The sequence below is a fragment of the Nycticebus coucang genome, chromosome 12 (assembly GCF_027406575.1).
Source record: "Nycticebus coucang isolate mNycCou1 chromosome 12, mNycCou1.pri, whole genome shotgun sequence".
NCBI classification, from domain to species: Eukaryota; Metazoa; Chordata; class Mammalia; order Primates; family Lorisidae; genus Nycticebus; species Nycticebus coucang.
Genome location: NC_069791.1, coordinates 48,670,576 through 48,687,129, shown reverse-complemented (window position 1 = coordinate 48,687,129; position 16,554 = coordinate 48,670,576). Strand labels below are relative to the sequence as shown.

The window sequence follows — 16,554 nt, the reverse complement described above, 5'->3', positions numbered from 1 at the left end:
ACCAATCCGCGGGGTACTGGAGCGCGGGGCTGCCCTGGAGAGGAAGGGAAACGAGGGTCTGTATGCAGCAGGCTCGCGTCGTAATCTGGAGTTTTCTGAGCAGCCCAGGCTGCTGTCCGTATGTTGGAGGGGGCGGAGGAGTTCTCCTCCCTCTACAGTCTAGACAACTTGACACCTGAAGTTGACCTTTAGGAGAGGTTAAATAGGGTATCCAAATGACGCTGCGTTTCACTCTCTCAAACACTTGTTTTAGTCGTTCAACGTGTATCAAAGCCCACCAGAAACTATTCCTGGTGCAGCAGTTAAGAACTGGGATAATAAAACCGCAAGACTATTTGGCAACTATTTCCAGAAAGGTAATTACTGCTGATTTCTTAGGAAGTCAAGGCCTCAGAGAATTAATGTAAATTCAGACTTTATGGCAATTTAACAGCAACAAATGATGAGCTGTCAATATGTATTTAATAATGTACTTGAAAAAAAAAAAGCTGAGTAAATCCATATTGGACCTTATGCTCCGATTGCCTCTGCCAGCTGGTGAAAGCTTAAGCAACTGAGCCCTCTTAGCCTTGAGGATGAGGGTTGTAGAGAACCAGATCTCCCAGTTTGAAGGGCCTACGTGGCCCTTACAGAATGGGTTGGATGATGCTAAACGCAGCCAAAGGGACTGTGACCTGTACCCAGGGACCATGTAGAATGTAGGACTATTGGGCTTCTAGTGTTCAGACAGAATAGGTATAATTTCTGGCGCTGCTGTGTTTTAGAAGAGTTAACTTTGGCTGGTGTCCCTGAGTTGGTTTCCTCCCATGAAAGTTTGTCCGAGGTCCCAGGAAAGTAGGTAGGATTATCGTATGTAACTCTGGTGTCTGGTGTGACAAAAGCTCTTTTTTTCTCTTTTTCTTTTCATTCCTAGTTTCTGCAAACCATTTGCCTATTTTTTTTTTTTTGTAGAGACAGAGTCTCACTTTATGGCCCTCGGTAGAGTGCCGTGGCCTCACACAGCTCACAGCAACCTCCAACTGGGCTTAAGCGATTCTCTTGCCTCAGCCTCCCGAGTAGCTGGGACTACAGGCGCCCGCCACAACGCCCGGCTATTTTTTGGTTGCAGTTTGGCCGGGGCCGGGTTTGAACCCGCCACCCTCGGTATATGGGGCCAGCGCCTTACCGACTGAGCCACAGGCGCCGCCCCCATTTGCCTATTTTTTTAGCCTGGAATTTATCTGTTATTTGGCTGTCTGCCCCATATCAGGAGGGCAACTATCAAGTGTAATTCATCTTTTTTATCCTCACTGGTCAGCACAGTACCTAGCACAGAGCTTGAACGCAAACTGTTTACAGTTTTGTTTGAAAATGTATGTTTACAGACCAAATTCTTCCAAAGTCAATTACTTAACTAAATTTTCACTATCAATTATGTAATTATCTGGCATTCTTACTTTCTTATTTATCCATAAAAAATACAATTAAAGATCTGCATTGATTCTGGTTAAATATAAAAGAAAAAAATGCAATTAAAGAAAATAAATTCTTAGAAAAATAGAAAAATATGGATTGGGGCCTTTTGCCTGTAATTCACCTATATTTCAAAAATTACCAACTCATAATGTCAGGTTTATATTGTAGTTTGAGCACACAGTAATGTTATATAAATGTGGACGCTTTAAAAAATGCAGATCTAATTCTGAGCAAGATTGAATTATTTCTGAAATGTAAAGATTATGGTCTTAATTAAAATTAAATTATAAACATGATTTTTTCTGGTGAGGACTGGCAATTGACTTTCTTACCCAAAAGATGATCAGGATTGCTATTTGCCATTCAGAATTGGATTACAAGAATGAAAAATGAGAAGGATTGAGCTCTTCAAGCTAATTCAATAGTCAAGATTTTTTTTTAAATATATTCACCCTTGGAAAATAGTTCATAACTAACAGGTGTGGTCTCTAACTTTTGGAAGACCCTAAAATAGTTACAGATGAACTCTGAGATTTCCTAGAATTTGTGCTGGCCCTGCTCCCAAAACTACTCATCATTTTCATCCAAAAAAAGCAAGTGAGCAGCTGGGAGTTCTTGGTACTGTACTAAATAAATCTAGAGAGAATTAGAACAAACATGGTCTATGTTGTTTTAGTAACCATAACTAGGAAGAACAGAGGGTACAGATGCATATAAATTCATCCATTCTTTCACTGCTCATTAATTCATGCACTCACGTGTTTACTAAGCACACACTGTATGCAACACTAAGTACAGCATTATGAGTATCCCATGTTGATCAAGATGGAACTTGCTCTAAGGTTTTTATGATGTGATGTTAATTTTTTTCACCATCATTTCTATTGGAAGAAAATTTTATTATTTCTTAAATTTGAGGTTGAGACAAAAAAAAAAAAGAATTATAATCTAATTGCTGGCAACAACCATTTAAAAGCAATTGCTGGTTTGGTCATAAAAACAAAAGCCACTCTTTTCCTAGTGTGAAGGATTTGAAAACTTCTACTACTGTGGGAAGGGCTGAGGGAAGGAAAGTTTGAGAAGCTCTTGGGAAGAGCTCCGCCTCTAGTTCCCAAGCCAGTGGTACTGAGGAGTTCCCCTAAAGCCACTAGAGTCATAAGATCTCTGGGAAGCTCTTAACAATTCAAGGCTAGATCTAGGTTTTGTGACACTTAACACTAATACAATTTAGAAAACCCTTTTCAAGAAGAAAAAAAACAATTATGAATACAGAATTGCTGGGCCACTTCCAGAGTCTTAGAAATGGTCCAGAAGCCCAGATATTTGAACTTCATTAGCTTCACAGGGAGTCTACCCCTGCACCAGCTGTGTCAGTCTGCAACACAGATGTGGCAGCTCGCCACGAAGTTCCTCACTGTGCAGCTTTGATGTCTATACTTCTTTCTGCAACCACTCTGGAAAATAATGGCCTCCTCCTCTTCTGCCTTCTCAATTTTGAGTGTCCTTCATTTCCATATTCCAACCTGGATCCCTATAGGAAAGGGGATTCAGGGACATAGTTTCTACCTGTGAAGAGAATGAGGATGATGCAAATTGACAGGGGACTATCCAACGTATACCCTGAGGAAGACAAAGTGATTAATTCGCTAGAAGTAAGTAGACTTCAAGTCATTCAAATGACTACAGCTTAAATAAAGTAAGGAAGCATGGATGTATTAGCATGTCTAAAACTGGAAAACAGTGAAGTGTTCATTTAAACCTGGTTGATGCTAAAAATGGCACAGAAGGGAAAGAGTCAGTTTGGAATACAAAAGTAGAAGAGTAGAAGAATAAGAGAGGGGAAGTTTTCACAGTGTTTCTGGCAATGCCAGGGGGGAGGGGACCTTGATGATTATGCTCTTTTGGGCACACACTTGCATTCACCACATTTATTGATCATTCCCGTTAGGTGTTAAGGACATCATGCAAAACAAGACCAGAATAGCACCTTTATTTAGGAAGCTTGTGTCCCAAACAAAATATAATGCAAGCCCCAAATGTGAGCCACATAAATAATTTTAAATTTTTTAGTGGTCACAATAAAAATGTAAAAAGAATCAGATGAAATGAATTTTAATACATTTTACCTAACCACATATATAATACATATGTGCAATTTCCATATTTAATCAAGATAAAAATTATTAATGATATATTTTACATTTTGTTTTGTTTTTTGATACGTCTTCAAACTCTGGTGTGTATTTTACACTTTTACACTGATGGCGCATCTCAATTTGAACTCAATGTGCTGGTGGCTACCATATTGAGTAGCACAAGCATACTAGTACTAGACAACAAGAAGTTTAGGCTAAATAATCTTCAAAAACCCCATTGTGAAAAGTCCTGGATCTGCATTCTGAACCACACATCTGTCTGTGGTGACCCATCAAGATAATGCTACCCGTCACCTTCCTTTATGGCATATAATGGCCAAAGAATTTACATGAACCATGATTCCATAATTTTGAATAACTATATGATGGCATCGTGGATGGGCTCCAGTCTAGGGTATGTAAACAAAGTTAATTTAGGATATCCATTTCATACTGCCACTGCCTTTTAGACATGCACTTTTCCGTAACTTTCATATATGTTGGCTACATCATGGACTCTCATCCTTTGAATTATGAGAACTCACAGTAGGTTAGGGTATTGGCTTTCCTATGGGAAGCTGTCTTTCAGTTTCAGAAAATGTTGCACTTCTAGACCTGAGATTATGAAGGCAAAAAACAAAATTAAACAATTGCTGAGAAGTTTGAAAACATTTTTAAAACACTGATCATCTCAGCAGATGTTTATTTTCCACAAAAGTTTGTTTCTAGTAGATTTTGTTGTGTTTGTTTTGCTTCTATTTTTAAACTCAACTATTTGAATAGGTTCTTAAGGTTTCATTAAAGACTAGCAAATTGGTACAGTTCTGGTGGAAAAACCTGAAAAGATTATCTTATAAATAACCAGAAAGAAACCTTATAAATTTTCCATTTCAACACCACTCATTTTAGAAACAAAGAATTGGGCTTGGCACCTGTGGCTCAAGCGGCTAAGGTGCCAGCCACATACATCTGAGCTGGCAGGTTCGAATCCAGCCCAGGCCGGCCAAACAATGATGGCTGCAACCAAAAAATAAATAAATCAATAAATAGCCGGGCATTGTGGTGGGCTCCTGTAGTCCCAGCTACTTGGGAGGTAGAGGCAGGAGAATCGCTTGAGCCCAGGAGTTGGAGGTTGCTATGAGCTGTGATGCCATGGCACTCTACCCAGGGTGACAGCTTGAGGCTCTGTCTCAAAAAAAAAAAAAAAGAGAAAGAAAGAAACAAGGAATTGGGGCTCAGAGTGATTAACCAGCTTTCTCAAACTAATTCATATATTTAGTGACAAAGCTAGAACCTGAACCTAAAGCTATTTACACCCAGTTTGGTGCCCTTTCCAATGTGCAATTTTGATTGAAAAGTCCCCATGCTCTGGCATTGAATCTACAGATATTTCAACTCTCCTCTTTGCGTACATCATACTTGAAATCTGGTAAAATGTTAGAACCAGGCAAAGAAATACACAAACACTTGGAAGTCACCTCAGAAATAAAGCAAGCCAGGCGGTGCCCATAGCTTCGTGGTTAGGGGGCTGGCCACATACACCCAGGCTGGCGGGTTTGAACCCGGCCTGGGCTAGCTAAACAACAATGACAACTGCAACAACAACAAAAGAAAAGCTGGGTATTGTGGCTGGTGCCTGTAGCCCAGTTACTTGGGAGGCTGAGGCAAGAGAATCGCTTAAGCCAAGAGTTTGAGGTTGCTGTGAGCTGTAATGCCACAGCACTCTACTGAGGGTGACATAGTGAGACTGTCTCAAAAAAAAAAAAAAAAAGAGGGTGGCGCCTGTGGCTCAGTCGGTGGGGCGCCGGCCCCATATACCGAGGGTGGCGGGTTCGAACCCGGCCCCAGCCAAACTGCAACCAAGAAATAGCCGGGCGTTGTGGTGGGCGCCTGTAGTCCCAGCTACTTGGGAGGCTGAGGGAAGAGAATCGCTTAAGCCCAGGAGTTGGAGGTTGCTGTGAGCTGGGTGAGGCCACGGCATTCTACCGAGGGCCACAAAGTGGGACTCTGTCTCTACAAAAAAAAAAAAAAAAAGAAAGAAAGAAAAGAAAGGAAGAGAAAGAAAGAAAGGGAAGAAAGACAGAGAGAAAGACAGAAAAAGAAAAGACAAAAGAAAAGAATGACGAAAGGGAAGGGAAGGGGAGGGGAGGAAGAAGAAAGGAAAGGAAAGTTAAGGAAAGGAAGGGAAGGGAAGGGGAGAGGAGGTGAGAGGAGGGAAGGGAAAAGGAAAGAAAGAAAAAGACTGACTAGCCACAAAACACGGTCAGATCTTTCCAATTAGGATCTCTAGAGAGGAAACCAAACAGCTGTGTGCAATTTTATTTTAAAGTATTTTAGAACTAACTTTCTGAAACCATGAATAAAATATATTCTCTTCTTCCTAAAAAACAAAAAAGTTTTCATGTGAGTTTCTGTACACATTGTGTTTTTTTATATTTTAACTTGCTTTCTTTAACATTTTAATCATTATTTCCTTTATGTCCTCACTTGTTTAGGAATTAAATCTCATAAAATATCTAACCTAATTCTTGTTTAGAAGATAATATATCTGTTATATTCAGATATGATAATTCTAAAAAATATGCTCTCAACCAGTAAATGAAAAAGGGAAAAAATATCTAATATATCTCTTCAGTTTTGCTCTTCGAAATTCTTCCTTTTCTTCTCCTTAAATTGAACTCTTCCTCTTAGTCAGACATTCATTTGATTTTTATTAGCATCCCTAACTGCTCACTCAGTGATCTATTTAGTACTCATCTTTTGGAAATGTCTGTTTAATAGGATTCTGATGCTCTACCAACATGAGACCTTTAAGGTAAAAATTGAGAATGAGAAAATTTGGAAAGGTAAGAAAGAAACTAGCTCCTAGTAAATTGCAAGAGAGAAAGATTAGTTAAAATTCCATCACTACACATCCCACCCGTACTGGCTGGAAAATAAGCATCTGAAACAATGCTCAACATAATACATCCTTAGGGAATTACAGATTAAAATAACAATACGATGTCATTACACACTTATTAGAAGGACCAAAATCCCAAACACCGATAATACCAAACGTGGAATAATAGGAGCTCCCATTCATTGCTGGTGGGAATACAAAATGGCACAGCCACTTTGGAAAACAGTTTGGCAGTTTCTTATATAACAAAATATATAATTATACTCCTTGGTTTTTACCCAAACAAGTTGAAAACTTAGGTCCACACAAAAAATTGCACACAAATATTTCTGGAAGCTTTATTTATAATTGCCCAAACTGGAAAACAACCAATAAGCCCTTCAAAAGGTGAATGGGTAAACTGTCATACATCCATGTTGTGGAATATTATTCAGCTCTAAAAAAGAGAGCTATCAAGCTGGGAAAAGACATGGAAGAAACTTTAAGGCATATTACTAAGTGAAAGAAGCCAATCTGCACAGGCTACTTACTGTACAATTCCAACTATAAGACATTCTGGAAAAAGCAAAACTATGGAGACAGCAAAAAGATGAGGGTTGCCAGGGGTGAGGGAAGGGAAGGACGGATAGGTGGACCACAGGGGATATATTAAATTAAGAAAAAATTCCATCAGAATTTTGACTTCCACATGATAAGATCATAATGTTGAAGAAATAAGATGCATACATAAACACAAAAAAATCACAAGACACAGCAGTATTTGCTAATGTAGATCTGATGCTTATTTATTTCGACTAATGAACTAAATATGAACAAGGAATGTAATATCTACTCTTCCAAGTGTTCGGATTCCCAGCAATCTCACGGCACTGTGAGCAAGCTATTTCTAATATGTTTCCTTTTGTTCTAACTTCGCCTGAATCTCGTGCATCCATCACTCCATTTTTTAATAAGTGTGGAATGGTGGGGAGCAGAGTTTGGGCAAAAATGAGTATTATCATAGGATATTTATTGGATTTACTGCCTTAGCTCATTTAGGTTATGATAATAAAATAGTCAAGACTGAGTAGTTTATAAGCAACAGGAATTTATTGCTCACAGTTCTGGAGGCTGGGCAGTCCCAAATCAAGGCACCAACAGATTTGGTGTCTGATGAGGACCTCTTCCTCCTAGATGGTGCCTTTCATTTGTCAAGGAAGAAGGGCAAAAGGGCTAACAACCTCCATCGGGCCTCTTTTTTTTAATGTTTCTAAATTTTTTTTTTTTTTTTTATTGTTGGGGAATCATTGAGGGTACAATAAGCCAGGTTACACTGATTGCAATTGTTAGGTAAAGTCCCTCTTGCAATCATGTCTTGCCCCCATAAAGTGTGACACACACCAAGGCCCCACCCACCTCCCTCCTTCCCTCTTTCTGTTTCACCCCCATAACCATAATTGTCATTAATTGTCCTCATATCAAAATTGAGCACATAGGATTCAAGCTTCTCCATTCTTGTGATGCTTTACTAAGAATAATGTCTTCCACTTGCATCCAGGTTAACACGAATGATGTAAAGTCTCCATATTTTTTAATAGCTGAATAGTATTCCTTGGTATACATATACCACAGCTTGTTAATCCATTCCTGGATTGGTGGGCATTTAGGCTGTTTCCACATTTTGGCGATTGTAAATTGAGCTGCAATAAACAGTCTAGTACAAGTGTCCTTATGATAAAAGGATTTTTTTCCTTCTGGGTAGATGCCCAGTAATGGGATTGCAGGATCAAATGGGAGGTCTAGCATGAGTGCTTTGAGTTTTCTCCATACTTCCTTCCAGAAAGGTTGTACTAGTTTGCAGTCCCACCAAGCAGTGTAAAAGTGTTCCCTTCTCTCCACATCCACGCCAGCATCTGCAGTTTTGAGATTTTGTGATGTGGGCCATTCTCACTGGGGTTAGATGATATCTCAAGGTTGTTTTGATTTGCATTTCTCTAATATATAGAGATGATGAACATTTTTTCATGTGTTTGTTAGCCATTCATCTGTCATCTTTAGAGAAGGTTCTATTCATGTCTCTTGCCCATTGATATATGGGATTGTTGGCTTTTTTCATGTGGATTAATTTGAGTTCTCTATAGATCCTAGTTATCAAGCTTTTGTCTGATTGAAAATATGCAAATATCCTTTCCCATTGTGTAGGTTGTCTCTTTGCTTTGGTTATTGTGTCCTTAGCTGTACAGAAGCTTTTCAGTTTAATGAAGTCCCATTTGTTTATTTTTGTTGTTGTTGCAATTGCCATGGCAGTCTTCTTCATGAAGTCTTTCCCCAGGCCAATATCTTCCAGTGTTTTTCCTATGCTTTCTTGGAGGATTTTTATTGTTTCATGCCTTAAGTTTAAGTCCTTTATCCATCTTGAATCAATTTTTGTGAGTGGGGAAAGATGTGGGTCCAGTTTCAGTCTTTTACATGTAGACATCCAGTTCTCCCAACACCATTTATTGACTAGGGAGTCTTTCCCCCAAGGTATGTTCTTGTTTGGTTTATTGAAGATTAGGTGGTTGTAAGATGTTAGTTACATTTCTTGATTTTCAATTCAATTCCAAGTGTCTATGTCTCTGTTTTTGTGCCAGTACCATGCTGTCTTGACCACTATGGCTTTGTAGTACAGCCTAAAATCTGGTATGCTGATACCCCCAGCTTTATTTTTGTTACTAAGAACTGCCTTAGCTATACGCGGCTTTTTCCGGTTCCATACAAAACGCAGAATCATTTTTTCCAAATCTTGAAAGTACAATGTTGGTATTTTGATAGGAATGGCACCGAATAGGTAGATTGCTTTGGGAAGTATAGACATTTTAACAATGTTGATTCTTCCCATCCATGAGCATGGTATGTTCTTCCATTTGTTACTATCCTCTGCTATTTCCTTTCTGAGGATTTCATAGTTTTCTTTATAGAGGTCCTTCACCTCCTTCATTAGGTATATTCCTAGGTATTTCATTTTCTTTGAGACTATGGTGAACGGAGTTGTGTCCTTAATTAGCTTCTCATCTTGACTGTTATTGGTGTATACAAAGGCTACTGACTTGTGGACATTGATTTTATATCCTGAAACATGACTGTATTTTTTGATGACTTCTAGGAGTCTTGTGGTTGAGTCTTCAGGGTTCTCTAAGTATAAGATCATGTCGTCAGCAAAGAGGGAGAGTTTGACCTCCTCTGCTCCCATTTGGATTCCCTTTATTTCCTTGTCTTGCCTAATTGTATTGGCTAGAACTTCCAGCGCTATGTTGAATAGTAAAGGTGACAGAGGACAACCTTGTCTGGTTCCAGTTCTAAGAGGAAAAGCTTTCAGTTTTACTCCATTCAGTAAAATATTGGCTGTGGGTTTGTCATAGATAGCTTCAATCAGTTTTAGAAATGTGCCACCTAAGCCTATACTCTTCAGTGTTCTAATTAGAAAAGGATGCTGGATTTTATCAAGTGCTTTTTCTGCATCTATTGAGAGGATCATAATGATCTTTATTTTTGCCTCTGTTAATATGGTGGATAATGTTTATGGACTTGCGTATGTTAAACCAGCCTTGCATCCCTGGGATGAGGCCTACTTGATCATGATGAATGACTTTTTTGATGATAAGCTGTAATCTATTGGCTAGGATTTTAAAGGTGGAACTCAACTCTAACAAAAACGCTCGACCCCACACAAAGGCATGGAAATTAAACAATCTTCTGTTGAATAACAGATGGGTGCAGGAAGAAATAAAACAGGAAATCATTAACTTCCTGGAGCATAACAACAATGAAGACACAAGTTACCAAAACCTGTGGGATACTGCAAAAGCAGTTTTGAGAGGAAAATTCATCGCTTTAGATGCCTACATTTGAAAAACAGAAAGAGAGCACATCAGCAATCTCATAAGCCATCTTATGGAATTGGAAAAAGTAGAACAATCGAAGCCTAAACTCAGTAGAAGAAAAGAAATATCCAAAATCAAATCAGAGATCAATGAAATTGAAAATAAAAGAATCATTCAGAAAATTAATGAAACAAGGAGTTGTTTTTTTGAAAAAAATAAATAAAATAGATAAACCATTGGCCAGACTAATGAGGAATAGAAAAGTAAAATCTCTAGTACCCTCAATCAGAAATGATAAAGGAGAAATAACAACTGATCCCACAGAGATACAAGAGATCATCTCTGAATACTACCAGAAACTCTATGCCCAGAAATTTGACAATGTGAAGGAAATGGATCAATATTTGGAATCACACCCTCTCCCTACACTCAGCCAGGAAGAAATAGAGCTCGAGAACAGACCAATTTCAAGCACTGAGATCAAAGAAACAAAAAAAATCTTCCAACCAAAAAATGCCCTGGTCCAGATGGCTTCACTCCAGAATTCTATCAAACCTTCAAGGAAGAGCTTATTCCTGTACTGCAGAAATTATTCCAAAAAATTGAGGAAGAAGGAATCTTCCCCAACACATTCTATGAAGCAAACATCACCCTGATACCAAAACCAGGAAAAGACCCAAACAAAAAGGAGAATTTCAGACCAATCTCACTCATGAATATAAATGCAAAAATTCTCATCGGGCCTCTTTTATAAGGGCACTAATCCTATTCATGAGGGCCCAGCCTCATGACTAAATTATCCTTCAGAGGCCCTATCTTCCAGCACTGGCATGTTAGTGGGTTTCAGCATATGAATTTTGGAGGGACACAAACATTCAGATTGTAGCACCTATGTCCTTACTATATTTGATTTTATTTTCTTTTATTTTTTTTACTAGATCATATTTTATTACTATTTACAATTACATGTAGGCTTGTAACTTTTGAGAAACACATCTATCTAATGCTGTTTTACTTTGGGGCACGACATACATTTTAAAAAATAGTTTTAGTAGGATGATTTTTCTTTTTTTATATTCTTTTCAGGGCAAGTTACAGTGGTTTGCAACATCTTGACTCTCAAGCCAGTTTTTTCTTTGGCTTTTCATGGTGTTGAAGATAAAAAGGAGAAATCAATCAAACAGTGGTTTCATTGATAAAGATGAAACGAGTTTTTCAAGATAAAAGTAAATGCTTTAGACTTTAAAACCATACACTCTAAGAGTATACACATGGACTTTATATGAAAAATAAAAAATACTTAGTGTTACGAAATTTCAAAGGCATAAATAAATTCTAGTAGGCTAATTCATAAAAGTAAGGTTGTAAGAATTAAGTGAAATGGTTTTATTTTCTGAGGGATTTCTTTGTTCTGATGGGTGATGAGGTAGGTGCCAATTTTTTGTGTGTACATCATCAACATCATCATCATTATTATTTTTCTATTCTAAAAAAACTCACTAGGCTAAAAAACCTATTGTCAGGATAGTAGACAATATTAAGAAGTATGTTACAGTAAGGATGCATATTATACTATGTGGCTGTGCTACTCCTAATCTCCTTTATCTCAGTTTCAGAGTTTCTGTTCTGATTCATAACCCCCTATAATTTCCATGAAATTAAATATTTCCCTAAAACTGAAGTATAGAACCTTCAAGGAGACTCACTACATATATTGAAGCCTAAGAAAACAGAAAAAAATACCATTTTATTTGATTTACAGTAATGTATAATAATGCTAACTAGTTACTTTGTTATACTGAGTAAGAATGAAACAGAATAACACAAGTTACATCAAATCAAGAGAGATCTCAGTTTGGTAGCATCAAAGTGTGAGAGGGTAAGAAATTCAATCACATGACAAAATGACTTTGAGGTATCTCTTTGAATTACCCACAATGTTTGTAGATAAGGGGTTGGTTGATGGTTCGATGTAGTCTTGACTTTCTGTGACAAGCCCATAAGGATATGTTTATTGGTATCTCACTAGCCAGACTTGACAGGTGGGAGGCTGCTATGGGGCACCGTCCATGCTTCACTCCATCACCCAACTTTTCTTTCTAGGTTAGGAAATAAGATTCACTAGGACTGCTCAACAGGTACAACAGGGCACACCTTAGTCTTAGTTTCTGATCTCAATGTATTCTGGTCCTTCAAGATTAGTTGGCACTTTCCTATTATGACTGAAACTCTTAAGCAAGCTGTACATACATCCAGAAATAGGCCACCGTGCTGTCTGGATGGACGTCTGTCAAGAAAATGCAGATTGGTGTGGTAGTTAAGACTGGCTGGTGGCTGCTGGCTGCATGGGTTTTCATAGAACTCCTCGCCCGGAGCCAGTCTGCAGCCAACATGTCCAGCAGAAACAACAACGAGCTGCCCAACAACCTGCCGCAGTTGCAGAATCTTATCAAGCGGGACCCACTGGCCTACATCGAAGAGTTTCTACAGCAGTATAATCACTACAAATCCAATGTGGAGATTTTCAAATTACAACCAAATAAGCCCAGCAAAGATCTAGCAGAGTTGGTGATGTTTATGGCACAGATTGGTCACTGCTAATATCTAAGTAAATTTCCAGAATATCTAAGTAAATTTCCTCAAGAGCTGAAAGATCTTCTCTCCTATAATCACACTATCCTGGATCCAGATCTTCGAATGACATTTTGCAAAGCTTTGATCTTGCTGAGAAATAAGAATCTCATCAATCCATCAAGTTTACTAGAGTTCTTCTTTGAACTTCTTCGTTGCCATGATAAGCTTCTGCAAAAGACTTTATATACACATATTGTGACTGATATCCAGAACATAAATGCAAAACACAAGAACAATAAAGTGAATATAGTGTTGCAGAATTTCATGTATACCATGTTAAGAAACAGCAATGCAACTGCTGCCAAGATGTCTTTGGATGTGATGGTTGAACTCTATTGGAGGAACATCTGGAATGATGCCAAAACCGTGAATGTTATCACAACTGCATGCTTCTGTAAGGTCACTAAGATCCTAGTTGCTGCTTTGACATTCTTCCTGGGGAAGGATGAAGATGAGAAACAGGACAGTGACTCGGAGTCTGAGGATGAAGGACCAACAGTAAGAGACCTCCTGGTGCAGTATGCAACAGGGAAGAAGAGTTCTAAGAACAAGAAGAGGATGGAAAAGGCAATGAAAGTCCTCAAGAAACAAAAGAAGAAGAAAAAAACAGAAGTGTTTAATTTTTCAGCAATTCACTTGATTCATGATTCCCAAGATTTTGCAGAAAAACTACTAAAGCAGCTCGAGAGCTCTAAGGAGAGGTTTGAAGTGAAGATGATGCTCATGAACCTCATCTCCAGATTAGTAGGAATTCATGAGCTTTTCCTTTTCAACTTCTATCCCTTTGTGCAAAGATTTCTGCAGCCTCACCAAAGAGAAGTGACAAAGATTCTCCAGTTTGCAGCACAAGCATCTCATCACCTGGTACCCCCAGAGATCATTCATTCACTACTCATGACTGTGGCCAACAATTTTGTTACCGACAAGAACTCTGGGGAAGTCGTGACTGTAGGGATCAATGCTATAAAAGAGATAACAGCTCGATGTCCTCTAGCCATGACTGAGGAGCTTCTTCAAGACCTGGCTCAGTATAAAACACACAAAGATAAGAATGTAATGATGTCTGCCAGAACTTTTATTCAGCTCTTCAGATCGCTAAATCGTCAGATGCTGCAGAATAAATTCCGGGGCAAGTCTACAGAGGCTTCCAAAGAAGCAAGAGTACAAGAATATGGAGAATTAGATGCTAAAGATTACATTCCAGGAGCAGAAATTCTGGAAGTTGAGAAAGAAGAGAATGCTGAAAATGATGAAGATGGTTGGGAAAGTGCCAGTCTCAGTGAGGACCAGGAGGAGGCCGATGAGGAATGGGTTGATGTGCACCACTCTTCTGATGAAGAACAGCAAGAAATTTCCAGGAAGCTGGACAGCATGCCAGTGGAGGAGCGGAGAGCCATAGCTGCAGCCGTCAGCACTAGTCGAGTTTTAACTCAGGAAGACTTCCAGAAAATCCGCCTGGCCCAGATGAGGAACAAGCTTGATGCTGCCCCCAGGAAATCCCCAAAGAGGAAATATATTGACATAGACAGCGATGAGGAGACCAGGGGCGAATTACTCTCTCTTCGGGACATTGAACACCTTCATAAAAAGCCAAAGTCTGATAAGAAGACAAGATTGGCAACTGCAATGGCTGGAAAGACAGATCGGAAAGAATTTGCAAGGAAGAAAACAAAAATAAATCCATTTTCCAGTTCCACAAATAAAGAGAAGAAAAAACAGAACTTTATGATGATGCGGTATAGCCAGAATGTCCAGTCAAAAAATAAGCGTTCCTTCCGAGAAAAGCAGCTTGCTCTGCAAAATGCACTTTTGAAAAAGAGAAAAAGAATGAAGTAACTTCGAAGCAAATTTCCATTCCAAGGAGAATGCTAAGTTTGTGTCGCTACTTTGAGAATTAGTAAATCAAGCATGTTTGTTTACATTAAACAGTACAGAAGCCTTTTGTTGTGAAAACCATAATAAATGTAGCATCAGTTGGGAGTTTTGTTTTTTTATTATTTTTTTCTTTTAATTAAATCATAGCTGTGTACATTGATATGATCATGGGGCATCATTCACTAGCTTCACAGACCATTTACCAAGTTTCACATATACCTTTGTTTGGGAAATGGGTAATAGTGGGAGTGTTAAAGATGTACATAGCAATGGTGTTGTAATATCATTTAACATTTGTGTATAAAAGTTGAGTGTCACAGTGTTGTCAGTGTAGATACAAAATGAATGGATCATAACTGGGCGGCGCCTGTGGCTCAAGGAGTAGGGCGCAGTTCCTATATGCCTAGGTTCAAACCCAGCCCAGGCCAAAAAAAAAAAAAAAAAGAATGGATCATAACCCTTCCCTCAAGGCACCCACAGCCTAGTGGGGGCAGGTGTGTGTGTATGTTTACAGTGCAGTGTAAATTGTCTTCTAGCAGAGCAAGGTCTGTACATCTGTGGAGTCAATGAGGCCTTATGGACTAACTCTGCAGGGACAGGAGTTACATATTCTCTTCAAACAGGACAACGTTATAAGAGTAAGAAGTTCTTACTTGTAAATAGGCTTACCTGCTGAAACAGGGCCCTGCTGTGCAGATTTCTCGTACACAATTTAGTTGTTTTAGTAGTTTAAAGGATTTAAATTTTTTTGGATGCCCTGTAAAGGCTTTTTGTTAAGACCTCACTTTTAAAATTGCCTTAAGTATAAATAGTAACTTTGGAATATATTTAATTTATTATTTGAGCCGCCGCCTCTTCTGGTGTTCTCAGCCGTCTTTCATTCACCCTGGAGTATTTTCAGCCCACTGTTTGCCTTGTCTCATTAAAAGGTTTCTACTGGCAAAAAAAAAAAAAAAGAAAAAGAAAAAGAAAATGCAGGATTGTTATTATTGATGCCCCCAGATTGGGGCCAAGTTCATGTTTTATCATCAGAGGATCCCTCCCATCTCTCCCAAACAAAGACTAAAAAAGAAGAGACAAAACTATCTTCTGAGTTGAAACTTATTCTTCTCTTCAGCTGACCCCTTTCATTTGCTATTCCTGTAATTTCGCTTGTCTTTAAACTCTCATCCCAATTCATTTTCTAGCTCATCAAATTCTCAAGCCTTTCTCTCATTTGCGGTTTTCCACGGTAATGAGGGCGAAACAATTACCAAAATATTAGCAGGAGGCATTAATGAACTAGTATTCACCACGGTCTAGGTATTAAACAGAGACCTGATATTTATCACTTCTAATCCTTGCACCAACTCTGCAAGACTGGTATTACTATCTTAATTTTACCGATGAGGAAACAAAAATTCAGAATGTTTAGATGACTTACCTAAGGTCATAAAACTAGTAGATTACAGAACAGGGATTCAAACTCAGATCAGTAAAGGTCTAAAGCCAGGACCATCTCTTTAAAAATGGCTAGGGTTACGGTTAGAGTGAGCATTAGATCACGTGAGGCTGCTGTCTCTAGCCGGTCATCAAGCGTTCATTCAGAAAGGCAAGTCTGTTTGAAAATTGTAGTGAAGCCATCTCACTGCATATCACCTTCTCCCTTCTTTCCCCGTCACTTCTGTCGATCTCAGAGGCTCAGAAACATGGAAGCAAAGAGAAGAGGAGA

At 38.7% G+C, this 16,554-nt stretch overlaps 1 protein-coding gene across 1 annotated transcript; it reads left to right on the top strand.

Annotated features, from left to right (window-relative positions):
* The first annotated feature begins 12,672 nt into the window (after nt 1-12,672).
* On the top strand, nt 12,673-14,924 carry LOC128561522 (protein SDA1 homolog). Its single transcript, XM_053555861.1, has one exon. It carries the CDS (start codon nt 13,032-13,034, stop codon nt 14,802-14,804), a length of 1,773 nt encoding a protein of 590 aa, XP_053411836.1. The 5' UTR covers nt 12,673-13,031; the 3' UTR covers nt 14,805-14,924.
* The last annotated feature ends 1,630 nt before the right edge of the window (nt 14,925-16,554 follow it).